Raw genomic sequence first — 27788 nt, 5'->3', positions numbered from 1 at the left:
ATTAGAGTTGATGGTAAATGTGCCAATTGTGTTTTTCTGTCAAGATGCTGTGTTTCAAGCGCTTGTTTGCAGACAGAATAGCTTAGTGGTTTTCTGTCAATATGATGTGTTTCAACAAGTGCTTGTTTACAGACAGAATAGCCGAGGTGTTATTTGCCATGATTTGGCACTGTTGATTCTACAATTTATTTTTTTGACATTCAATGGTAAAACAAAGATTTCTGTAAATTCAAGTGTGAAATCAATTTTAGTTCACTCATATAGTTGTCAGTTTTTTCATTCTTTTTTGTATAGTTTACTAAATGACCAGTTATGTGTTAAACATTCTAGATACAATATTTACTAGTGGAAGCTTCATGGAAGTGATACCAAGTTATGTTCATCAATTAACCACACTGATTCCTTTGTTACCTTCAATGCTTGTGAGATGTTGGTACTGCTATACGCTGTGGTGTATCATCTGAAAGGGTCTGAGTTTTGGATAATCCTTTAATATGGAACTCACTGTTCATCAAAGGAAAATCTGTTTCTGTTAGCAGTTGTGAGAACATTTGAAACACTGGAGTTATTGTTTTCTAGTTCTAAAAATTTAATACAAACGGCTGGTCATTTTGTCACCTCCGTCTCTACATCATTTTAAAAGGTTCTGACTGTATGGTAGCCATTATATATGAACTTGATCTGTGATCTTTGATCTTGAAATTTGTAGAGCCAATAAGAGCCAGTTGGAGAGTTCTATTTCAGAGGATAGTAAGCCTCAGACTGGTGAGTACTGAATACTACCAAGATTATTTATTCATGTTTACATTACAGCATCGGAACTTGGAAAATTACAAGGACTTGGAAACATTGGAAAGTTCAGTTGAGAGGCTGCTGTCTGTGTTCATGTTTTCTATTGGCTGTTCATTGCTCACTGATGCTTCAGTAGCGTCATGAGTTACTTGCCTAGTTATAATTGCCGAACACATGTGAGGGGTGTATGTTCATCCAACCTATAAAGAAGTCGTTTTCCATATCTAAAAGTGGAAAGATAACTCCTGTAAGGTTGATAGTCACTGAAACCACTAGGCATCTGATTGTGGAGCACCTGCCCCTTCTCTCCTCACCTCTCACTCTCTCTTCATGGTTATATTCTAACAGTCCAACTCATGCTATGGCTGTGCAGTAGCTGGTTAATCAACTTCTCCTATTCAAAAATGTTTTTGCAATCATTCACAACTTCACTTTCAATCATAACAAAATGGTTGCGTTATAGAGGAGGCAGATGTTTTGGAATCACCTCTTCATCCCTCCCTTTGTCACAGTTTTACTAATGAAAGACTGCCAGTTCCTCTCGGGATTATATGTGTCGGAAAGTTTTTGATTTATTTTATTGCAACTTAGTACTAGTTCTCTCTAAACTTTCTTGAGTTTGGTTCAGATCCAACTAGAGAGAAATCTTCCTACAATGAGCAATGGGAGTATTAGAAGTAGATATATATATATATATATATATATATATATTCTTTGTACTGTATATCACTAGGCTTACAATAGATTCTGTAGCAAGCCTTTGCTTATAGAGTCAGCTTTGGGTCTGCAGTAATGCAAGTTTGTAGTCTACTGGATATTTAAAGATGAACTTACACAAACTTTCGTGTAGATTTTAAGTTTGTCAGACTCACTATTTTTCTAAACTCGCCAGTGAGCAGGCTAAAGGTGCCTGAGGTATAACATTTAACGCATGATCGATTACAGAGTCAGCCGCTTGCAACACCTCTGAGGAACTTCAGGATGATGATAGCAACAGCGTCATCAGCAGTAGTTCAAGAGATTGGTTTGAAGATTCGTTACCTGATATGATTGACTACACTTGCCTCAAGGAAAAGCTTGAATCTGATGATGAGTTTTTGTCAGGCAATGAGTCGCTGTCAGAGTAAGTGAAGATCTCTTGACTCTGTTGATGAGTTTGTGTCAGACAATGAGTCGCTGTCAGAGTAAGTGAAGAGTAAATGAGTCGCTGTCAGAGTAAGTGAAGAGTAAATGAGTCGCTGTCAGAGTAAGTGAAGAGTAAGTGGGTCGCTGTCAGAGTAAGTGAAGAGTAAGTGAGTCGCTGTCAGAGTAAGTGAAGAGTAAGTGAGTCGCTGTCAGAGTAAGTGAAGAGTAAGTGAGTCGCTGTCAGAGTAAGTGAAGAGTAAGTGAGTCGCTGTCAGAGTAAGTGAAGAGTAAGTGAGTCGCTGTCAGAGTAAGTGAAGAGTAAATGAGTCGCTGTCAGAGTAAGTGAAGAGTAAGTGAGTCGCTGTCAGAGTAAGTGAAGAGTAAGTGGGTCGCTGTCAGAGTAAGTGAAGATCTCTTGCTTCTTGTCAGTTCTTTTAATTTTGCTTTTGATGATCTTTGCGGAAGAGCATCTTGTGTCATATACATGTATGTTGTCATGTGTCCACAAAAGCAAGTGTTATACAGTGCACCCTCAGAATACGATTAACCTGATATACAATTTTTTCAAACTATAAAGTGGAACATGAGGATTTTGTCACCTTACTATGCGAATCTTTTTTCACCATACGATTTCAACAAAATTTTCGCCCAAGTTCAAATTTGGCAGTCGGTGTGCTTATTATGTACGTCAAAATAACAAAGACGCCAAAATGCTGTTCGCTGAAAATATTTTCACAATGCTTGAAAGAGACACGTTGACCGATTTCTCTGTGCTCAGAAATTCTCATGTGTAAAATGATAATATTTTCCCTTTAAAACCAGTAGCAAAGTTGGAGTTGCAATCTCTTCGTACCGGAGGTCTAGTGGTTAGACAACGTCCATTAACCTGCTAACCAAAATCCAGTTCATTACGAAAATAGCATCGGTGAGTTTTTTTGCCAAATTAGATTAAAAAATGTTTTAAACAGATTCGCTAAAAGTTACAGTGAAAGCGAAGACAGAAATTGACAAGTGATGAAATTTTAGGGATCAAAGGTTGAATTTCAGTAAAATAGTTAAAAATACATACTAAAGCCTAACTTTAAAGGTTGACGTGCAACAAAATTCACATTACAGTTATTTGGTATCAAAAGGTTCACCGTGTTTTACTCTGCTGTGTTGTAGGTACAAAATATGTGAAAATGTGATTACAAGCTCTCAAAAGCTAAAAAATGTACAGTTAATTGCTGCCATCACGAAAACGCCATAGGTTGGAATCCCTTTCAAAACGGCTCAAATTTGACGTAGTTGAACACGATGTGCTTCTGTTTACGCTTTCATGCAACCTCGTTCGTCAAAATATTTTCACAAATAAACTTCTCACACTCAATAAAACCATGTCTATTGTTCTTACGCATCTATTTCCTTATTATTGAAATGCTGTCATTTTGAGCACTGATATCTCAAAACCTAGCCTAAACATTATTTGTATATTTTAACCGTAGCTCGATAGGTGCATATCATCCTCTGATAAACATGAGGAATCTGCTGGTCATCTGTGATGGTCGAAAAGTGCTGCAAAAGTTGTTCGAGCCATATGGCTGAAAATATGGGTCACATGATCAGATTATGACTTAGCTGAAACGAAACAGTAAAGTAGTGAGCATCTATATTTGATAAGGGCTTTCCGGTAGAACCCGAAGTGTTTGTCTTAAACTAGTCCTACGAGACCTTTTATATTGAGCCTTTTATCGGCCTTTCATTTCACGTGATAACATCACATGTCAAAACAATAACCACGTCGAGATGAGTCCGTCATCAAAATAAAGGGATTCCAACCTACGGCAATGTTTTAACTGCTCGCTTTTAAGAGCTTGTAATCACATTTCCACATATTTTGCGCCAACAGCACTACAGAGTAAGACATGGTGAATCTTTTCATATCAAATAACTGTAATGTGAATTTTGTTGCAAGTCAACCTTTAAGGTTAATCTGTATTAATGAGTCCCACAACTTTGTCATTGTGTTTGTCTCTGTGTCCATTAGTCTGCGTAAGTGCTATTCATTTTTTTGGCCAATTTCATCCAAAAATCACACGCATATGTTCCGTGCCTTCCGCCAGTCAACTAAAATATTTGATTTCAAAACTCTGTCTGGTTCTCAGGAACCAGCATCTTAAACACCCACTTGCAGGCTATTTGATTGAAAATGACCAAAGTCTCAGCCATCTTCGGGTTTGCTGTCAGTTGTTATTAAAAGTTCTTGTTTTTGTGCTGCTTTATTATGTTTATAAATGTTGTTGCTTAACTTGACACAGTTTGATAATTTTTCTTCAGGGCGAAACTTCAGAAGTGGAGCTTAAGAGCAGTTTTATACGCATTATGGTATAACTACACTCGAGTTTCCATATTTGCTAATATAATAATAATTATTATTATTAAATTTTCAGCTTCATAGATCTATAGGTATTTGTAATTACAGGGGAGTTTCTGAGGTCATAGGGTTATAAAAGTTGAAAGAGAGTTTATAAGTTTATGATATTTTTTAAGCTGAGGAAAGTTGATAAACTTGACTCAGTTTCATAGGATACTGTAAGTTGATAGAGTCATCCAGTCTGTTAAGTCAGAAGAGTTGGTAAGAATTTGGTACTTGCAGCAGTGAAGAGATAACTCCGGAGGAGGCGGTACCTTCAGTTCCTGATGTGACCAAGAAGAGCTATATATTGCTTACCGCTCCAACGGGCAAGGCTGCTAAGGTGCTCGGCAGACGAACAGGGTTTAAAGGTTTCACACTACATCAGGTGATCATTTCACATACATGTGTATGTATATGCGCGTACCTGAGGTACAGAGTCTACACAAGTTAGGGTAACAGCTTATACAGCATCACCAGTTTTACTCGGAAGGTCTAGAAACAGAAAGGTTAAGAATTTGAACTACTAGTTTTCTTTTTCAGTTGATAAAAAAGATCGATATTGAATTTAGTTTTCTTATAGTTATTGTGTTAGTACCAACCACTTGTGGCACTTTATTTATATAGTTTAACACAACTAACTACTTGAACACTTGGGATAACTATAGTACAGTCGGACCTTGGTGCTCGATCTCCTTATTCGCAAAATTCGGTGCCAAACCACAAAATTTGAATAAAAAATGCATCTGAATTTGAACAGATTTTCAGTGTTCGAATTAGCCGAGTCAAGCCTGAGAACGTCGAGTAAGACTAAAAATAGCCGAGTTGATTTAAACGCACTACTCGGCCATTTTCAACCGTTTGGTAAGCATCTATTCGACTCAGACCATTAGCGAAATAAGATTTAACACAGTTTGTTCAAGAATCTTTTGCCAGTTGTCTACCTTTTTGTGTTGCTTTATCCCTTAATAATGGGTCCAGAGAAAAACACATGTTCTGTTAACATTTTAGCTATTTTTCCTAGGAATGAAAACGGACTAAAATACTTAGCGTGGTTTCTTAGGACACAACGGGTTTCAGTTATTGAACAAACTGTCGCTCGACCACCAAATACGAACAAATTATGATCGAACAAATAATGATCGAACAACGAGGCTCCACTATATACAGTTATTTGAAATTCTATTATTTAGTTGCTGATGGAGATGCCGCACAGGTTCAGGCGCTCAGTGATAAAATTCATGTAGTTTCATTCAACGAATTTGGTTATTGACCTCATTTATCTTATTATTAAATCTGTGTATTTATCAGGTTATGTTTCGCTATATTCTCTGGCTACAAGAACCAGCTCCTAGATCACCATTTCCATTTAAAGATGTGGCTATATTAGTGGTCGATGAGTGTTCATTAGTCGCTGTTAACAATTTCTCTTTCCTGCTGCATATCCTGAAAAGTCATGGACAGCTACAAAAAATTATTTTACTGGGTGACCTGTTGCAGCTTCCGTCCATTGAACCTGGTGAGTAGGTATAAACATAACATAACTGTAGCACATTGAGAGAGGGAGAGTTGCACAGAAGTATTAGGGACAAAAAAGCAGTATAGTTTTCATGTTTAAATTTGCATCCAAACTGTATTTGTTATGGCCTACCTTTTGCTTAGTGGTCTGTTTTAACTGTTGATTTTCAATGCGACTTATGCAATCACTCATTTATATATATAAATCTAAATGTTTGTCATCCTGTCTGTCATCCTGTCTGTCCAGCTATAGCGATTATTACTAGCAATGAAAAATCTATATCACGGGTGATTTAATCTCGGAACCTCCCGTCCATCAAGCGATATGGCAACCCATTGAGCTATACGAGATGCAATGGACTCATTGGCCGATATGAGTCGTTATCTGAATTAAAATATGCATAGCAACTCTTCATTACAAGCAATGTCACTAAAGCTTGCTCTCGCGGCTTTTATTATTAAGTTTAGTCAGTATAGATACTAGCTTACTCAAATTAGCCACTGGCAATGTGGCAGGCTAAAGGCAAGTGGCAAGCAACTACATGACTTGCCACTGTTTATAAGCTGTTTTTAATACTCGTGCAACGTCGAGCATTCGGCTAGTGTGAGTATATATGGTTGGAAATGGATTATTCAGACTGTTTGTACACATCTGGCGGAGATCACTAGTGGAGTTAGTTTGCATATCTAGTTTTTAAAAACTTCATGTAGGTTTGTTAAAATCAAAATTAGTCACACAGATTTATCATAAACTTTGCCGACTATGAAAACATTTCAAAAGTGATATAAAATGGCTCAGAATCATAGACATCTTTACGTGGTGGACTCAAGTTACTCAGCTATGCTTCCCTAAGAAGATTAGATTTCACATACGAGTGAGTACCCACGATTATATCGGTAGTAGGACTGGCTTTTGACTATACGTAGGCTTATTTTACAGTCTTCTGCATTGGATATGACTAGAGACATGGTAATAATAATGCTGGTAGTGAGTTTATATCACCTCCCATAGCAATTATAGTGATGATAATCATTTGCGAGTTCATCATTGATCTGAGCTACTGTCTGAATGCAAGTATGGTGATGATTAAACATTACTTCATAAGGAAATTACTCCTCATAAAAATTAAGTCTTACGTCTCTTAACAGCTTTCATGAAAGTATATAGATTTTATTCCTTTACTCTATAGTTTCTACAAATATAAAGAAAACACCCATGTTCTTTGACCTGAAACACTCTCTTTATGTAACTAACAAGGAATTTGTTGTGGTCGCTAATGGAACAGGCAAAAAGAGAAAAATTACCTTGAGCTTCATCATACTAAAAGTCTTATGTTGAAGGTATTTCAAAGGCTGATCCTATCAGCCAGTTATTCTTAACTTCTGTCTGATTAATTCAAAGAGACTGGAATTTCACAATAACTTTATCAGTCGCTCAGCTAATATGCTGTAAGCAAGTTAAATTATTAGCTCAGTGAGCTCTTCACAAATCTATCATAAACATACGTACATTGTTAGTTATAATTCAAAAAGTTAGGAGTTGTTTTCTCTTTTTTACAGGAAATGATTGTCTTTGTCACATTTTACTGCAGTTTGTCTGGAAATAGTTGGATATGAGTGGCCCACACACAGGTCATAAGCTCACATGTTATGTAGGTAGTAAACAGCTTACTGGTCATTTATGCAATTTTTTAACACAGAAAATATCAGGAATGAGTTACAAAATAGCTCTACTTTCTATGGAGAGTTGATGGCATTTGGAAGCCTTTTTCATGCAAAGCCAATAGCAAAATATTATGCAGTCATAGTTTGCATTCAGTTTAGTCATAGTCATAGTTATGCATTCATGGTTTAACTAGGTGAATTCCCGGCGTTGCACGAGTAACAAAAACGTTGCACAGAAAATTTATTTTTAATCAACATATACAACATTCACCATTGTAACCTTTAAATTAAGTTGTTTGTTTATTTCTGTGTGTGCTATAAGTTTAATTAATTTTATGCGGTGTATTCATATATTTATAGCATTTTGGAAAAGTCTGGCACACACATTTCTTTTAGTAGTTCAAATGTGCTAGCTGATTGTCATTAAATATTGCCATAACCAATAGCCAATCATAGTAATTAATAACCAATCGCAATTAAAGACTGGCAGGTGTAATAAGTATGTGCACAATTATTCTATAGTATGGCAAGTAGGCAGTGTGGCGTAGTGGATAGTCCGTCTGTCTGCAGAATTCTGAATTCAATTACAATATGAAATGTTTTTTGTTTCTGAAACTTTATCATTATAACTAGAAATACGGAAGACAGACCAACAAACAAACACTGTTATTCATATGTAGATGGAAGTGCTCAATTTATCAATCATATATTTTCATTAGGCTTATTAAAATATCACTTCGCTTGTCTCGTGGTCTTTTTTTTAAACGGCGTTGATCAGTGGTAATAAAGTTCCTATTTCTCTATCTTATCTAGTATTATTCATGTATCTCGAGTTGGTCAAATAGAAGTTTTCTCTTCTATTACTGTTTCATGATAAGTGTACAATAAGTCTTTGTTTTTGCTAAATTGTTTATGACTAGCGGAATGCCCGACGTTGAACGGGTATTAAAATTAGCTTATAAAATGGTGGCAGGTAATGTAGTAGCTTGCCATTAGCCTGGCACATTGCCAATGACTAATTTGAGCCAGCTAGTAAACTTGCTAATAAGAGCCGTGAGAGCAAGCATGCAAAAATGCCGTTGCGCCATAGCGGAAAGGGGTATGAGTATTTTCACTCACATAGCGACATATATCGCCCAATGAATCCATCACTTTCGTGTAGCTCAATTGGTAAGATATTTGCCTGAAGAAGGGGAGGTTCTGAGATCTAATATTCTGTGATACGGGTTCTTCATTCTAATATTTTAATAGCTATAGCTGGACAAACCGAAGTACCCACAAACTTTAAGATTTCTATATAAAGATTAGTTGAGATTCTCGATGTCCTTATAATTTATCTGAATTAATTTTTAATGAATCTGAATTTATCTCAATTGTTTCTCTCAGGTAACTTTCTAACTGATGTTTACTCGGCTCTGTCGTGCAAAGGCTGCGCTATCACTCTCCAGACAAATCACCGAGCTGAAGGAAGGCTGATTGTAGAGAATGCTATAAGAATATCTGCTCGATGCTTTCCTACATTTGACCAGCAAAGATCCTTCACAAGTATACCTCTAGCCGATATGGAGCATTTGGAGCTGGGTGGGTCTATAGGAGTTTTACGTTCGCTGAATCCAGATTACATACAGACTTGTCTGAAACTAGAAGCAGACATATAGTTTTGATATGTTCAGGAGGGTGGGTGTTAGATTTGTCGTATGTTTAGGGCACCAACAGCTATTTGAATCTAAAAGTACAATAAATCAGAGGTTACCTAGTTTTAAATAGATTCGGAGCATCTATCGACATTAGGCGTGTCAAGGTACGAGTGAGTTAAAAATGTATGGAGAACGCAAAGGTAGAATAACTAACAAAGTTTTTTGTTGTAGCAAGAGATGATGCTGTCAAACAATTAATTTCCACAGAAGCATTTCGGAGTGACAGAACAAGCCAGTTTGTAGCGTTTAGAAAGTAAGTAACTGTGTGGTGAGCGATACTTACATTCAATTTTTCAGTATTTCTGAGTTTGGTTTTGGTTAATAATAGTCTTTGGTGATATACAACTTCCTCTGGATTTTATTCCTCATTGTTATCCTTGAGTCTTATTTTTGCAATTTTATTTAGTTGTCGTACATACCGTACTTTTCGGACTATTAGCCACTACTTTTTTTGACGATTTGAGCCATGCGGCTTATATAAAGGTGTGGCTATTCTGGGGCTTTTTCTTTCACCGCTAGGGCGCATTAACCAGAATCTCTAGTTAGTGTGCCTCTAGCGGTGAAAGAAAATACGAAACAATGCCTAATGGTGCTGTTCCGTTAGACACTAGGTTACAAAGCGTCGGTTAATACGAAACTGTGCCGTTAGGCACTGTTCCGTTTTAAACAGGAAAGTTTCTGCCGTGTTAAAAAGCACCATCCTGAGTTCTGCGGCCTATACAAAGGTGCGGCCTATGTATTGTTTTATTATCACTTTTTGGAAAATAAAGCAGATGCGGCTTATATAGGGTGCGATTTATAGTCCGAAAAGTACGATATTCATTTCCTGTGAAGTTCAAATAATGCTCTGATGGATGCTCAGCTATCTACGATGTCTCTGATGATAATACAATCTTTTTTTAAGTTTGCCTTTAACATTTTTAAATTTTTTTGGGCAAGCAGCTCTGTGGTAGTCAGCCATCAAACATACTTTTTCCTAGACATTTCAAGACACAATCAGCCTGCTTCCAATTATATATTCCAGTTTTATAAACTGATTTTCATTAGTCATCCATCATCTCTTCGATTTGTCTTCAGTTTGAATGAGACTTTCATAAGTTGGCATTTAGGCTGACTTACTGAAGTATAAGTTAGCCTCAGTAAGTCACAGTTAGACTGAGTGAGTCACAGTTTGTTAGACTGACTGAGTCACAGTGGATTAAGTTAACTGGATGAGTCACAGTGGATTAAGTTAACTGGATGAGTCACAGTGGATTAAGTTATATTGAGTGAGTCACAACAGGTTATGTTAGACTGAGTGAGTCACAATGGATTAAGTTATTTGCAGGATGGACTGTGAGGTGATTAACAATATCTGCTCAAAGGCCTACGCCGGAGAAATCTGTATAGACTCCTCAACCAAACGACCAACTTTTAAAGAGCGTTTTAAGATTTGCTGCAGCAAGAATGGGACGGTGAATGTTGTCATATTGCACGACCCAAACAATGAAGCTAAGGACCATTTAGCGCCTAAGGCTAGCACAATGTCAGAACAAGGTGACATGGACTTGGGTACATGTAAGTTGATATTCTAGTAGTTTTGTTAAATCTCAGGCTATTTCAAGTATTATAAGTAATTAGCATTATGTTCTGATTAGTTAGTCCTGACTATTCGTATTGTATGCATACCTACACGTGACTGTAGTAACAAGTATACAGTATACTGCATACCTACACATGACTGTAGTAACAAGAGTACAGTATACTGCATACCTACACATGACTGTAGTAACAAGTATACAGTATACTGCATACCTACACATGACTGTAGTAACAAGAGTACAGTATACTGCATACCTTCACATGTCTATATAGTGACAAGTATACAGTATACTGCATACCTACACATGACTGTATAGTAACAAGTATACAGTATACTGCATACCTACACATGACTGTAGTAACAAGTATACAGTATACTGCATACCTATGCATGACTGTATAGTAACAAGTATACAGTATACTGCATACCTACACATGACTGTAGTAACAAGTATACAGTATACTGCATACCTATGCATGACTGTATAGTAACAAATATACAGTATACTGCATACCTACGCATGACTGTAGTAACAAGTATACAGTATACTGCATACCTACGCATGACTGTATAGTAGCAAGTATACAGTATACTGCATACCTACACATGACTGTACAGTGACTAAAGTACGGTGTACTGCAGCTTCCGAGAGTATATCTGCATCAGAAGAGGAGCTCGAGAGAAAGAGAATGGATATGATCAAAGACAGAATTTCTATGTACATTGAGAGGGCACAGGTGAAGTCAAACTTTGATGTTCTGTCTCGTGAGTGCTTTTCTTAGTTCATGTCTATGATAACTTTTGGAAATCTTGGAAAACCAATTTTCTTTTACTAGTTCTGCTTCACTGTGGTCAATTGCATGTTTAGCATCGGCAGACCTGGTGGCACGATTCAGTTTCAATTGTATTAGCTGATGAAAGTGGTTAAATCAATCGATAGTTTGCTAGTTTTAGCAACCTGAAACTGACCTTTCTTCTCCATGCATGTGTGAGAGAGCAGCTTTTCTTTAAACTGTTTTGTATTTCGTCTTACATAGCCTATTTGCACTTTCATATTTTGCTATTACTCGTAGCCCCAAGTTAAATGCTTTACTCCAGATTAGTTAACTTTTCTCTCACCAGAACTTGAATTTTGTTAGAATTTACTATGTGGCTATATCTCGTAATTGAACCAGTTTGTTTGTCATATTTTATCTCAGATTATAACTCGACTTGTGATGTTGAGATGAGAATTTGTTACAAGTTCTGTCTTCTTTATTCAGAGAGAGAGCAGGAGGAAATAGAGAGCCACATAAAGAATGACGTGTCGCAGCTCTCCCAGCACGAGATGGACGGCGAGAAACGTCCTCTCGGAAAGACTTGTGATATGAGATTATGCAATGGAGAGCTTTTTTGGATTAAGTCTGTGAGTTCCTCATCCAAAGTACTACAGCTGGCAGTAAAAACTTTGGTTTCATAACATGTTGTGTATCAGCGCCGAGCTGATTCTCGCATTTCATAGAACTGTGTAACAGTTTCAATTCTTCAATTTGGTAAGTCGAATATCATAAAGATGTAGCATGAAAAAGTGTTGGGATTGTAAATAATATATTTTAGCCTACTATAGTTTAAAATAATGTTTTGTTGCTCCAGTTTCATGGTATTTCAGTTTGTAATTACTTAATATTTGTTACTGAGCTTATCATGTTTTCAATAATATTATAATATCTAGATAAGAATGATGTACAGATAAAACACACCGTGTAGCATTTGGGTTGTATCCTCAAGGAAAAATATATAAGCTGGTTGACAGACAAATATAAAAGTATAAAAATAGTTGTGTTAAAAGTAGAGTTGCTTTTAAAATACCTCACTGTGTGTCATACCATTGGTAGCGGTTTACTTGTGAAATTAAAAAACTTTCTTTTCACAAGCTACAGGAATATTTGAAAATATGCAAAAGAAGGTGAGAAAGTTGCGCTATTTCTATGTGTAGCTTATGGTCCCACATGCAGCAGCGTGACTGTTGCTATCTAAAAGGACACTATGAAATGTTTTACAATTTTTTAGCTATTTAGCAAAAGTCATTGTCCAAATTTATTTTGTAGTTTTTGTAATTCTATTGACAGCAGCGCTAAAGTCTCCCGGACTTATGATCAGCTTGGACACAGATCGGAGGCTGTTACTGTTACTTTAGATATTAATTTACATATTAAGTTTCTTTAAAATTGCTGTATAGTACAGCTAGCAAGTGTACTCGCTTAAACAGATATAACAAAGTGAGAGTGTTGTATAGTACAGCTAGCAAGTGTACTCGCTTAAACAGATATTACAAAGTGAGAGTGTTGTATAGTACAGCTAGCAAGTGTACTCGCTTAAACAGATATAACAAAGTGAGAGTGCTGTATAGTACAGCTAGCAAGTGTACTCGCTTAAACAGATATAACAAAGTGAGAGTGTTGTATAGTATAGCTAGCAAGTGTACTTGCTTAAACAGATATAACAAAGTGAGAGTGTTGTATAGTACAGCTAGCAAGTGTACTCGCTTAAACAGATATAACAAAGTGAGAGTGTTGTGTAGTACAGCTAGCAAGTGTACTCGCTTAAACAGATATAACAAAGTGAGAGTGCTGTATAGTACAGCTAGCAAGTGTACTCGCTTAAACAGATATAACAAAGTGAGAGTGTTGTATAGTACAGCTAGCAAGTGTACTCGCTTAAACAGATATAACAAAGTGAGAGTGCTGTATAGTACAGCTAGCAAGTGTACTCACTTAAACAGATATAACAAAGTGAGAGTGTTGTATAGTACAGCTAGCAAGTGTACTCGCTTAAACAGATATAACAAAGTGAGAGTGTTGTATAGTACAGCTAGCAAGTGTACTCGCTTAAACAGATATAACAAAGTGAGAGGCTGTCAGGGGTTCATATACAGTAATTCCTCGCTACTTCACGTTCAGCTTTTCCTGCTCCACTACTTCATTCATAAAGGAAAAACTAAAGAAAATATATAAACATCTAGAAATACATACATCTCAGTCATACTCTAGCCCAGGGAGATCCTTCCGCAGACATCAGTCGTCGTGGTTTCGCCATTTTTCTGCTAGGTTTTGTGAAATGTAATAATGCTTGTGACATCTTTCATCATGTCTCTTGAATGCCCTTGACCCCAAAATTGAAAAAGAGGAACGTGTTTATGATTAATAAAAAAGTGTCTTGAAAATTAGTTTCTATATTACATAATTTAACTTCATGAATGTCTCAAGGTAGCAGTCTCAAGGAGAGATGACTGTACTGTATTCCTTTTTAAAAGATGCGCCATCTTTGGCTAATAGTTTGTCATAATGTAATCACAAGGGACTTTTGTATTCTGCTGCATTGGAATGTGACAGTAGAACCTAGCAAACCTTTCTTACCTTTTATTGGTGTGTAGTTTACTGCTGGGTCTCTACATAATGATGCCTCAAGTCAAATGATGAACTTTATTCAAAACAAAGAATGAGAGAATTTTAAATGTTAAACATTATTGAAATGAGCAACTCAAGAGTGATAGCCTGTTGGTGTCTATTATGATAATAACATGCGTGCGCAGTAGTTATCCATATGATTATGTGTGCATAATCTCTAGATATTCATGGAGGAGGCAATTCCACCAAAGAAATTTAGCCAAGAGCGTTGGATTCTTGAAAGTGAAGACGGCATGATAATTTGTGCTCTGCGGAGTAATTTAATGAGGGAGTGCAGGATGAAGCCAAGTTGGTGCCGAACTATACACACCTTTCAGGTTTATATGTCTATTATACTCACCTTTCAGGTTTCTATGTCTATTATACATACCTTTCAGGTTTCTGTCTATTATTTTATAACCATGCATATCCATATTTGCTGCAATATTGTTACTCGCATTAAAATTTCTGTATCTATGTATTTCAATGACCTTTAGCTACTGTGACTTCTAGAATACTTACTTGTAATTGAATATGCTGCTCCTCATAGGGATCAGAAATAAAGCACTTGGCTTACGTGGTTGGCGCTGCCGGTAGACAAAACTGGCAGCATGTGTATACAGCTGTCACACGAGGAAAGTCATCGGTTACTATTATAGGAGAGGAAGCAAATCTGCGGAAGGCTATCAACACATGCCATCTCAGAAGGTAGGAACAGTCAGGTTTCCCCCCTCAGTTAATGTGTTTCAAGTCGGTGTGTTGTTGTTTGGTTAGATATTAGTTGGATGAACCCAGCAATCCTAGTTTGTACCCATGAAAGCCCACATTCTCATTTATGTAATTTTGTAAGAGTTATTTGACAAGATATCACAACTTTGTGTTTTTGTGCATGTTTATCAGCTTTGTTAGCATGCCTGGATGTGTAGATCTGTATTGTAAAACCTGTTTGTAGAAAAAGGCCAGGTTTCCTTTCTGTACCTCAGGTGTTAAATATTTTCATTTTCGTACTTATCCATTATAAGTATGAAAACACTGATAAGCAGGTGTCAGGGTGTGGATGAAAGTGTGGATGTAGTAGGCATTTATTACTTTTTCTGTGGGACAGTAATAAATGTTTGTTAGATAGTACAGGCATTTGATTTGGTATTCATTGGAATAGTTTTCTTCTATTCAATTAGTCAATTGATTTTAAAAATGGAGTTGTCTGCACTATAAAAAAAAACTCGAAGGAGCTTAAAAGCTTACAGGTTGACTTGCAACAAAATTCACATTACAGTTATTTGGTATCAAAACATTCACCATGTCTTACTCTATTGTGTTGTAGGTGCAAAATATGTGAAAATGTGATCACAAGCTCTTAAAAGCTCAAAAATGAACAGTTAATCGCAGCCGTCAGGAAAACGCCGTAGGTTGGAATCACTTTCCAAAACGGTTCAAATGAGACGTAGTTGAACTCGATGGCTTCTGTTTACACTTTTATGCAACCTTATTCGTCGAAGTATTTTCACAAATATACTTCATGCATTCAATAAAATCATGTCTATTGTCCTTACGCGTCTGTTTCATCATCATTGTAATGCTGTCACTTTGAGCACTGACATTTTTAAACCTACCTTAAAAATTTGTTTAATTTTTTAACCTTAGCTTGAAGGAGTGCTTATCATTCTCTGATAAACATGATGAGCCTGTTGGTCACCTGCGATAGTCGAAAAATGTTGCAAAAATTGTTCGCGTTGCTTGGCAGGAAGTATGGGTCACATGATCAGATTACAACTTGATGCTTAGACCAAGCTGAAACAAAACTAACATAGCAAAGTAGCGAGCATCTATATTTAATAAGGGCTTTCCGGTAGAACTCGAAGTGTTTGTCATAAACTAGTGCTACGAGATGTTTTATATTGAGCCTTTTATTGGCCTTCAATTTCACGTGGTAACATCACTTGTTAAAACAATAACCACAATGTTTGAGTATGTCGTCGAAATAAAGAGGTTTCAAACTTCGGCATTTTCGTAATGGCTGCGATTAACTGTTCGTTTTTGAGCTGTTAAGAGATTGTAATCACATTTCCACATATTTTGCACTTACCCCACAGTAGAGTAAGACATGGTGAACCTTTTTGTACCAAATAACTGTAATGTGAATTTTTTTGCAAGTAAACATTTAACAAGGTTAAAAGCCACAAACTATTCAGATTCTGGCTTAGAAATTGCCAAAACAAATTCATTGATCTTAACTAAGATCTGTTGATATAAAAACATTTTATACTTTTAAACCACGACTTACGATTACAAATCGTTTATCATGTGACATTTCGTGACATCATGTGACAGAATTGGAGCAAATATTTGTCGCAACATGCAAAGCAATTTGGAACATATGATGTCCAAAATTTCAGCAGTTCTGTGAATAGAAGTAAAAAACTGGTTGAAATTAAAAGTTAAATATTCCAATAATAGCAGATATTTAAAGTAAGTTAATCTAATCTCTGTTTAGTGTAAGTTAGTGTAAGTTCTATCATTTACTCTACCACTGACTTACATATGACCTAACATACATTTGCTTTACCTTGCTTTTAAGTTGAAGCAACAATAAAAATATTTGTTTACTTATTATCTTATTAATTTAGTTTTACATACAGTTTTACATTTGTACATTTAGCTGTTTTATAGTTATATGTGATGTATTTATTTTAATGTTATACGAAATATCTATCATTGTTTTTAAACTTTTGCGCAAATTAAAGAAAGTACCATGTATTTCTATAAGAGAAAGGTGTTTGTATTAATATACAAAAGTCTTCGTATGTCAAGGTATGACTCTGCATGATCTTGGTTAGTATTCGTTTAAGGATTAGGGCATATTCAGCTGTTAGTTCACTTAGCAGATTCTTTAAGATGAATAGTGATAAAGGCTTGCTATTTTTTTAGTATATTTTATGCTCTATAAGATTGGTAAAATGTTAATTCGCCAACTGCAATGAGACTGTCATAGGACTGTGCTACAGGTTTTGTTGCTTGGAAGAAAAACTGAAGGAGAAGTTTAAAGTTGATGTAAAAAAAGATGATCCAAACGCAGCGAGTCGTGTGCAACAGTGTGTCCCTGGAGAGGCAGGGAGCAGAGAGTGCGAGGTTCAATACATATCTGATGAGGAATTTGATGTGAGTGATTGACAGTTTAAGGATCTCTGACATATATATATATACTCATAATATACTATCGTATAGCGGAACCTCGGTGCTCGACCATAATTCGTTCGGACATAGTAGTCAAGCACTGGTTTGTTTGAAAACTGAAACCCATTTTCCCATACGAAACAATAGTAAGTATTTTATCTGTTTTCTTCCTTAAAGAATAGAGAAAGCATGATATTATTATGCTTTATTATTTATCTTGAGGTGTTGACTGATGTTCTAAAAAAAGAATCAAGGAGATTGACCAACCAGAAGCTGAGATATAGCCAGCCAAACACAGGTCTACCAAAAAACATAAGTGTTTTGGTAATCATCAATATATGACGTATGAAATCGACTTGTGTGCCATTGGTCAATTAAGCCAACTATTGTGCTCTCCTATAACAATCACGGCGTTTTAATTGGTTTAAACCCTGGAAGTATAGAACAATCAAATTGAGCCTAACACTCATTGCTCTGAGAATTCCGAACCAGTCCCTCTGACGTGTAGATTAGTTTTAGCATAAAATAATTACACGCATCTATTATTTCGCAACGTTTCGCTATCTTGCTAGTTCAGCTCAGTTTTGTTTTGTTGTTCTCCCACTTAGCTTCCCTATTCAGACTCATCTTTAGCGCTGTTCAGACTTTTTTAACTATCGCTAATAAATGGAATCAATTAAATCAATCATCAATCTCGGTTATCATTTGGATTTCCTACAAATTATATTAGTTACATCATTTATTCTATACGCAGTTATATTATTATTTTGTATAATATGCATTATGATTATTATATTAATCATAAAAAATAATCATAGATAAGATAATAAATAAATCAAAAAATCAAATCAAAAGTTATCGTTTTCTTTTCTTACAGCAAGCGCAGCCCAGTCAAGTTATTCTTTTTAAAATTAGGGCTGTAGTCAACTTACAGTCTGTTAATAGTGACGATAATCATGAAAATCAGCTGAATGCTGCAGTAGGTACACAGTAGAAAAATGATGAATGAACAAAAATTCACATTCCCATTTCTTAATCTAAACAAACTGCAAATCGCGGATGTCGCATATAGACTATACACGCGCCGTTCGTTGAACAGAGGATCTTCGGAGCATATCCGTGGAGATCGAATTAAAATTTGAAGCACAATAGTCAAAATCTGTTCTTCTGTTTTGAAAAATCATGGCGAGGGGTTGTGGGCAAATGCCTTTACCACAAAATGTTTGCTTGATTTTTCTGAGAAACCAGAGCTAGTCTGTAAATTCTTTACTATCGCGAGAAGCGTTTCACATCTCGTAGCCTAAAACAATCATTATACGTGACGGCGGTAAGGGTGCGCAACTCCGGCACATGACAAATAAGTCGATTTCATACGTCACAGTTCTCGGGATTTTCGAAGGGTTTTTCTCTGATTCATTATTAGGTAGACCTGTGTTTGGCTGGCTATATCTCAGCTTCTAGTAGGTCAATCGCCTTGATTCTTTTTTTAGAACATCAGTCAGCACCTCAAGATAACTAATAAAGCATAATAATATTATGCTTTCTTTATTCTTTAAGAAAACATTTTGTCTTCTCTTTATGACTGTCTTTTTTGGACCCAATATCAAAAGATAAAGACCCATTATTAAGGAATAGAGAACCATTATTAAGGGATTAAGACTCATTATTCAGGAGAAAAAACCCATTATTAAGGAATAAAGATACATCATTAAGGAATAAAGTCCCATGATTAAGGAATGAAAACCCATTATTAAGAAATAAAGACCCATTATTAAGGAATAAAAACCCATTTTAAGGAATAAAGACCCATTATTATTTGATAAAGACCCATGATTAAGGAATAAAGACCCATTATTATTTGATAAAGACCCATGATTAACGAATAAAGACCCATGATTAATGGATAAAGACCCATGATTAACGGATAAAGACCCATGATTTAGGTATAAAGACCCATTATTAAGGGATAAAGACTCATTATTATTTGATAAAGACCCATGATTAACGAATAAAGACCCATGATTAACGGATAAAAACCCATGATTAAGGTATAAAGACCCATTATTAAGGGATAAAGACCCATTATTAAGGTATAAAAACCCATTATTGAGGGATAAAGCAACACAAAAAGGTAGAAACCTGGCAAAAATACGCAAACAAACTGTGTAAGTCTTATTCCACTAACCGTCTGAATTAAACAGACGATTACCAAATGGTCGAGAAGGACCAAGTAGTGCATTCAGCTTGACTCAGTTATTTTTATTTTTTAGTTCTCTAGCCCAACTCGGCTATTTCGAGCTCTGAAAATCTGTTCGAATTGAGATGCATTTTTGCAAACCTGCAATTAGAGGGAATTTTTTTAGCTCAGCACCGGATCGTTTGAATAAAGAGAGGGTCGAGCACACAGGCTCCATTGTATTCTGTGTCCGAATAAAGCATGTTTTGCTTGTGTGCTAAAGTATATGCTATGGGAGTTTTTGACTTGTGTGTTTAGTGTTTGTGTACTGCTCTGTATATGCGTGTTGTTCCATCACGAATCTTGCACTAAGGTTGGTTAATTTATCCAGTGCTATGTAGGTAAGACTGGTCATTATATGAATTTATCCTATGATTGTATACGACTGCAGATGCTGGTGGACGAGCAACAAATATGGGGAGATACAAGTGCAACAGATCATAGCATTCCAACTCAGCATTTTAATGAAAGAAAAAGAAAAGCGGTAATAAATTTTTAACTTACAGTAGTTTTAAATATTGCATTAGCAATTATCTATCCCCATGTGTATATATCTAGTGCACATGTGTGATGTGTATATACAGTCAAACATGGATAACTCGCCCTCGGATAGCTCGAACACATGGTTAACTCGAACGGTTCTTTTGTCCGCTCCCACGTAATGACAAATTGCTTTAGATAACTCTACCTTAACTCTGTTAACTCCAACAGTTTTTTACCCAACGGCTACCGAAACGGTTTTTATCGCTTTAGAAAATCACTTTATTCCAAGCCATAGAGGTAAACCTCAACTTTTCATAGTTCATAGGCTTCGTTATTACCATCATCGGCAAAATAGTTTTGTCAACGGCTTTTCTAAAGGTTTGGAGAAGTTTGATTTTTACCAAACATCCGCTTAGCGATGGCCCTTCGGAAGCAAGAAAAAGTGAGGTAACCTTTGCATAAACTTCAAGAAAAATTGGCAAGATTGATCTTGGTTAAAACGCTCGGAGAAAAAAGATGTCTTTTCTTCTGAGCATTTCAACAGCGATCAAGTTTTGCCGATTTTAATATAAAAAACGTCCTGGCAATAACATCACCTCAAACAACAAACCAATCTTAAGTGATAGAAAAATTTCTATACTTTTTGATAAATATTTTTTAAACTTTACATTAGAAGCATTTAAAGATGTGGTTGCGTCAAAAAGGTTGATTTAATGAAGTTAAGACCCATAAAAGGCCATACATCAGCTACAATTTGATGCCATTTTTGTCTTTGTAGACCAACCCTGTCTAGAGATATATGCGTTTGAAGGAGGCCCTCTTTTAAAAAGCTCACGTTCAAGCGAGTGCTTCTTTCGTGACGTCACTAGGGATACATCTGAAAAGAAACCACGATCGATAAATATAAGGTCGCTTCATTAGCCAATCATCAGCGCGAAATTTTTAAATAGGTCATAATAAATTTTATCACGCGTAAAACGCGTTGTCTGTGATCTCAAATTTAGGGATTTTACTCTATTATTAAATCGCATGGACATCGATATTTACTAAATTAATTAACATCGTTACTTCAATGAATTACTCGATCGACATGTTTTATTGGCGAACAACATAATTGTAAAAATTGCTGTGAAGTTACTGCGAAGGTGACTCCGAGTTTTCTGGGCATCAGGTGGTTAAACTGCTACGGAGGAAGATCGGAGAATGGAGGTAAATTTATCTTTTACTTTGAGTCTCCTATAGATATACTGTTGAGTTTACATTCAGATTATATTTTCCTGTTTGAGGCTAAAATGTAATTTCCTGTGTGTGCGAGATACGTATGTACAGTGAGTTCTTCACTGCTTCTTTTTAATCCATAGCATCTAGCAATACAATGGCTTAGATTGATGAATATACTAAAGGTAATTTTTTAGTACTCATTAATACATGTACTAATTAATAAAATTATAACTTTTTGCTATCACTAATCATCGTTTTATAATTTTTTATCGGTTCACCTAGCTACATTTGCTTCAAATTTTTTGTGGCAGTTTGATCTAGTAAATTAGATTTCTGATTTGACTTTAATGTTCACTTCTCATTTGTAGAAAGTGAAGAAAATCGATTGATCAATACAAATCTTTAACTTCCAGAACCAAAGCTTCGAATCGTTGGCTTGGCGTACTTATGCCTTTGTTAAACATTTATTCGTTTTTAAAATTACACTCGCAATCTATCTAACTCCCAATTTGAAAGCTTTCAGTAGATACGCGTTAGAATGACATATCTATGAATGGCATATATTTATTGCATTTTTTTTACTGATTACAGGATGTTTATGTGGTCTCACCCGCCGAAGCAGCTTTGTCAGTGTAGAAACTGCCATAAATGGGAAAGAGAGACTTGAATGTATGCTGCATAAACCATGATGTTTTGTTTGAGTTTGCTGCAGTAGATGAATTTGTCTTATTGTATCAGCTAAAACTATGTGAGTGGCCACGTCTTGCTGAATATTTTTAATAAAAGCTTTATGCCGAGATGAAAATATTTTTGCTTGTAAAAATTATATAATAAAATAATATTGTTGAAGATAATGCAAAACATAATTTGCAGAATATTGTAGTGAATTGGATACGGTATATGGATGTCCGCCGAACTGGAGAAAGTGAGTTCAAATCCAGTTTGCAGCAGATTTCTCATCCTGAAAACTCTATCCCTATGTATATTATTTTCAAAGACGCAGCTTGCTTATTTTACTTACGGTAGTAAGAAACTAGTTTTCGGTGTGGGCAATGATATAGGATAGGCGACGGGCATAATATGGGCGTGACTTTTGGGAGGCTGTATATAGTTAGTGTGGGTAGTGATGGAACTGTGCCGATACAAAGACCTTATTCTAAATAGTTTGTTTGACAGAATTACCGTAGACCGGTAGAATTGGTAGTCGGTACTCAAATGTTTACACAGCATTTGGAGAAAGTGAGTAAGACAAATTTTTAATTTTCGTTATTTCAGACCTTTGAAACATTCATAATAATGTATCTGTAGCTGGATATAAAATTTTATTCTAGCCAACATGAGCAAATACAAAATAAAATATATGCCAATAGAGCCGCGTAGGACTAAAATTTTATCGCAAATAGCCGATCTGAATAAGAGATATATTGACAGATATATCACGCGTGACATCATTTTGGGCAAGTCTGGGCATGTTTTTTTGGACAGTGTTTTTACCACGATCAGATTTTTTCGATTTTAATCTTCAAATATCTTGGCTATGAGATCACCTAACACAACAAACAACATATCAATTGATAGAGAAAAAAAAAGCTTTCTTTTAAGATCAACTCAAATTTGACGCAACCATATCTTTAATTTGAAACAAGCCATTTATGCTTTTGATTTATATTATAATTTGTATATGTACATATATCTACTAATAAATAAATAAATACATGGACTTGTGACAGTGCTCTGATAACTTGAACGCTCTGATAACTCGAACACTTTCGCTCGGTCTCGTGAAGTTTGAGTTATCCATGTTTGACTGTATATATGTATATACTATAAATATATATATATACTATGTACATGTATATCTATATATATATGTACTGTATATATATAATGTATACCGTAAAACAAAACTTCTAATTGAACCCCATGGCGCTCTATTTTTCAACCTTTCCTTTATAGTGGCGGTCAATTGAAGGGGGCGTTCAAATAGAGGCTGGCGTTATATTTTTCAAATGACTCATCAGAATTTTGGGAAGATAGATTCAGCCCTTGTACGGGCGAAGCGAATATGGCCTATATTTTGCCCTCTTCTTCTGGTGGAGCGATGTTAAACTTTTTGGATGCAATAAATCTGTTAAATTACCTCTAACTTGTCAAACATCTCTAAATAAAATATGCATTGGGAAGCTGAGAAATATCTTTACCAGTTGATATAATTATGTTGCTCGCAATTAATCTGCAATGATACTATAGTCTGTGCCTTGCTTTGCAATTTGTTCGAGCTTTGAATTTTTTATTTCATTCTAAATTTGAAGGCATATTCTTATTTTATATCTATATTTAACAATGTAAGTTATATAATAATAATCTATATTCATGAACAAGTGATATAAACAAACCAAACTTAGATTACATGCAGAGACCAAACTAGACGTTTTTAAAACCAAAATAATTAAATCGTTTGCTTGGATTCTTCTGATTGTCCAATACCTTCCGCTGTCTTCTGACCCCAACTCTTCTTCTGCACTCCTTGGCCGGTCGATATTAGCGTTCAAACAATTTTTTGGCAGAGCAATGCTTTTACACGTTGCATTTAGCCCAAATGCAATGCATATAAAAGTTTTGCTCACTAAACGCAACCTTTAGCCTAAAACTAGTTGTTCATCTGCCATCATAAACGTAAACCATTTTTATATACATGTACTTCAAAGTATCAAGACTGCGTTAAACAAGGAACAACAATTAGCCTGAGACAGTTAATAATTATTTCTATGGTGTTGCTTTCAAAGTTTTAACGAAAAAACGAAAAGCTTTAGAATTGAACAGCGAGAGATTTAGTTGTTATTGCTGTAAACAATTCATTATTAATACAATTTTATAGACACTGTTCTACTGATCAAGTGATATTATGGGCTCGTAAAGATCAAATAATGTCAAAGTAGCAGTCAAATGTGGGTGACGTTCAATCAGAGAGTGGCGCACTATTTTTTAACCCTTCTCTCAGGGTGGCTGTCAAATAGAGGTAGCTTTCAAACAGATGTGGTGTTTAATTAGTGGTTTTATGGTATATGTATATATACTCTGTAAAGATCAAATACCGTAGTGGTATATACAGTATATCAAATATATATACGGTATATCAAATATATTCTCTGTATATATATTTTTCAAAGTTTGTGTATTCGTCGTTTTGATTATCCAGCTATAACTATCTTGGAATAACGATTCCGTATCGCAGAAGATCGAAACTCAGACCCTCCGGTTCGCCAGTCAGACGCCATTCCAACTCAGCCACACGAACTTGATCATAGGCATATACATGTATGTCACTATATCGGAGCAAATACACAACTGCTGTGGATACTAAGCTGGGTGATTGCCTAACGTCACCGAGAGGATAGCTTTTATTAGCCCGCTTACTCAAATTATGCATTGGCAATGTGCCAGGCTAACAGCAAGTGGCAGGCAACTCTCATTACCTCTCATTATTTATAAGCTGATTTTTAATATCCGGGCAACGCTAGGTAGCACAGCTAGTACTGTATATATACTGTATTTATACAATGTATATATGTACTGTATATGTATATACTATATACATACTGTTTATTTATGCTGTATATGTATATACTGTATTTATACTGTATATATTCTGTATATATTCTGTATATATACTGTATATATACTTTATATGTATATACTGTGTATGTATACACTGTATATACTGTATATGTATATACTGTATATATACACTATATATATATATATATATAGTATACACTGTATATACTGTATATATACTGTATATGTTTATACTGTATATATACTGTATATGTATATACTGTATATATACAGTGTATATATACACTATATATACAGCATATATATATACAGTATACAGTGTATATATATACAGTATACAGTGTATATATACACTGTATATATACAGTATATACATATACAGTATATATACAGTATATATATACTGTATATATATATTAGAGCTGCACAATGATCGCGTTAATTAAACGATTAACGCGGTCATTACAAATACACGATTAACTGAGTTGAGCCAATTAATCTTCAATTAAAATACAACCGAGGTGGTGATCATGATGTGGTGCCTTTGTATTGTTCAATATATAGCACAAACGTAGCAGGTTACCACCATTTAATTCACTAACAAATAAGTATTATGACAAGCAGCACTTTCTTATCAATTATATACAACCACAATTATTTTGCACTCAACAATGAAACCACAAAGTGAGTGCTAACATTAAACTTGTTTATACAATGCACAAGCACCGTGCCGATCCAGCCGTAAGCGGCCAAGTAGTTAAACCGTTCAACATGTTTCTAGGTAATAGCAATAAGAAAAGCGATTTCAGTATTATTTAATACATGTATCTCACAGTCTATTTTTTGTTTATTTTAGAAAGATTTTTTAAAAGTAAATTTCACATGTATTTTCATTTTTCAAAAAATCACAATCATATTTCAGCTTTAGAATATAAGTGATATAAGATTGACACTTTATTGGAACATGAAAGCAGAAAAAATGTCTTCCATACTAGCTAGCGTATTTCCGTACGTTGTTGGAAGTGTAAACAAGAAAGCGAAGTGCACTACATGCCAAAAAGAATTTTCTTGCTACCACAGAGGCATCATTAAAAGATAATGTAACTAATTCTCATCCTACCGCGCAGAAATCATCACCAGCTGTCGCAGACAATATTTACTGCTACTGTCCCCTGCGAGTGGCTATTCTCTAAAGCTGGCAATATTGTACGTAGGAAGAGGGTATCTCTTTATTCGGATAATGTGAATAAATTGTGCTGCCTCAACTCTTCGCTGACTTAATTATAGACTTTCATAGACTGTTTTCATACTTATAATAATTATTACATCGTAACTTATTATATGTACGTTGTACATAACATGTACTCCTGCTAACAATTGTCTCAAATATAATTAATTTATATGTACCTGTATTATTTGTTTTTGAATATGCAGGTTTTTGCTAGATTAATTATAAGATTAATCGAAGATTAACTGGTTCATACCAGTTATTAATCGCGATTAATTTTTATAATCGTTGTGCAGCTCTAATATATATACAGCATATATATATACAGTATACACTGTATTTATACAGTGTATACTGTATATATACAGCATATATATATACAGTATACACTGTATTTATACACTATATATAAATGAATTTTGCTTACTAAACACACACTTAAAGCTAAGATTTAATCTTTTCCTAAACTTCTGATTTTGTCTTCGTTTTATATGTATCGTTATGTATATGTATACATGTATATGTACATATACATGTACAAAATATGTACATGCTATGTACATGTATATAGCGATACATATATAAGGTCCAGTAGAATTTTGTGAAAATAGTTACGCATGAGCATTATTAACTGAAGTCACTACATTTTTAGAATTCTGAAGAAAGCGCCAAGCAGCAGACAGAAAACATGTTCAGCCAATGGGAACAATTTCAACACAGTTTCGAGAGAAAACTGTCTAACATGGACGCTTTTGATGACGACCTTCAACTCTCTTCTGATGATGAGTTTTTTCTTGATGCAAAAGATTCAAAACAGCAGCAAGTACATGCAGCAGCTATTGACAATCAGCTTTCAAATAGCGTAAGCAGCGTCCTCAATAATACTATACCTTATAAGGTGGTGCAGTGTCAAGTTACGACAGGTACTGAAGGGGAACCAGTAGTGGTAGTTCCAGTTATAACTGAGCCCAGCTAACACCCGATTTTGTCAAGAGAATTTCAGAGCTGTTTGACCCGTTAACAACAGTTTGATATCAACACAATTTGTTCCAATTGACAGAAGTGAGTCGGGCTTTAATATCTCTGATCTTATTTAGGCCTCGTTATGGCTCTTCACCATCCCCAATATCCATTTTGTATATATGTATTTATTTTTGTACGATGTGTAAAGTTTGCTCCAAGGTCACAAAATGAAAGATATTTATAGTCTGATAGGCATTTTCTGCCAAAGCCTGCTATATATTTGTCTGTTGAGATGTTCAACGCTGCTTATTATGCTCTGAATCACCATTTAGGCACCACAGACATTTGTTTTATATTTAATTTTATTCTATTTCTTTTCCAAGGAGTTAAAACTAACATTGTTGTACCGTTTAAACAAGTTTTATTAAATCAATTTACATTTTCAATTACTGTTTTTAAAATCAACAAATTGTTTATTCTTGGTTACCTATAAACAATAATTTAGTCACGGTTTGAAAAAATAAACCTTTATCAAACACGGTCATGTTGGGTGCAAAGTGAAAAACTGTGTATTTTATATAAACAAGGTTGTAGATAAAATTTAACTGTAAGTGTACTTGTTGTATTCTCACAGATTCTTACATGTATCAGCATACTAAATGTGCCAGGAAATGGAAGCACGTTATCCATACGGGAGTGATATACATA

At 35.2% G+C, this 27788-nt stretch overlaps 1 protein-coding gene across 1 annotated transcript in view; it reads left to right on the top strand.

Moving 5' to 3' along the window:
* The window catches only part of LOC137405195 (DNA helicase B-like), a 35059-nt gene extending 7452 nt beyond the window's left edge, over positions 1-27607 (top strand). The window contains exons 8-21 of the mRNA XM_068091424.1: positions 710-765; positions 1738-1915; positions 4553-4697; positions 5621-5828; positions 8879-9073; positions 9361-9442; positions 10517-10746; positions 11414-11536; positions 12034-12176; positions 14379-14534; positions 14747-14904; positions 17202-17355; positions 19998-20090; positions 26770-27607. Of these exons, the coding sequence (XP_067947525.1) occupies positions 710-765; positions 1738-1915; positions 4553-4697; positions 5621-5828; positions 8879-9073; positions 9361-9442; positions 10517-10746; positions 11414-11536; positions 12034-12176; positions 14379-14534; positions 14747-14904; positions 17202-17355; positions 19998-20090; positions 26770-27093 (2245 nt within the window). The 3' untranslated portion in view covers positions 27094-27607. The remainder of the gene's footprint in view (positions 1-709; positions 766-1737; positions 1916-4552; positions 4698-5620; positions 5829-8878; positions 9074-9360; positions 9443-10516; positions 10747-11413; positions 11537-12033; positions 12177-14378; positions 14535-14746; positions 14905-17201; positions 17356-19997; positions 20091-26769) is intronic.
* Positions 27608-27788: the final 181 nt, after the last annotated feature.

Source organism: Watersipora subatra, chromosome 9, assembly GCF_963576615.1.
Source record: "Watersipora subatra chromosome 9, tzWatSuba1.1, whole genome shotgun sequence".
Taxonomy (NCBI): Eukaryota; Metazoa; Bryozoa; class Gymnolaemata; order Cheilostomatida; family Watersiporidae; genus Watersipora; species Watersipora subatra.
This window is presented reverse-complemented; position numbering and strand designations above follow the sequence as displayed.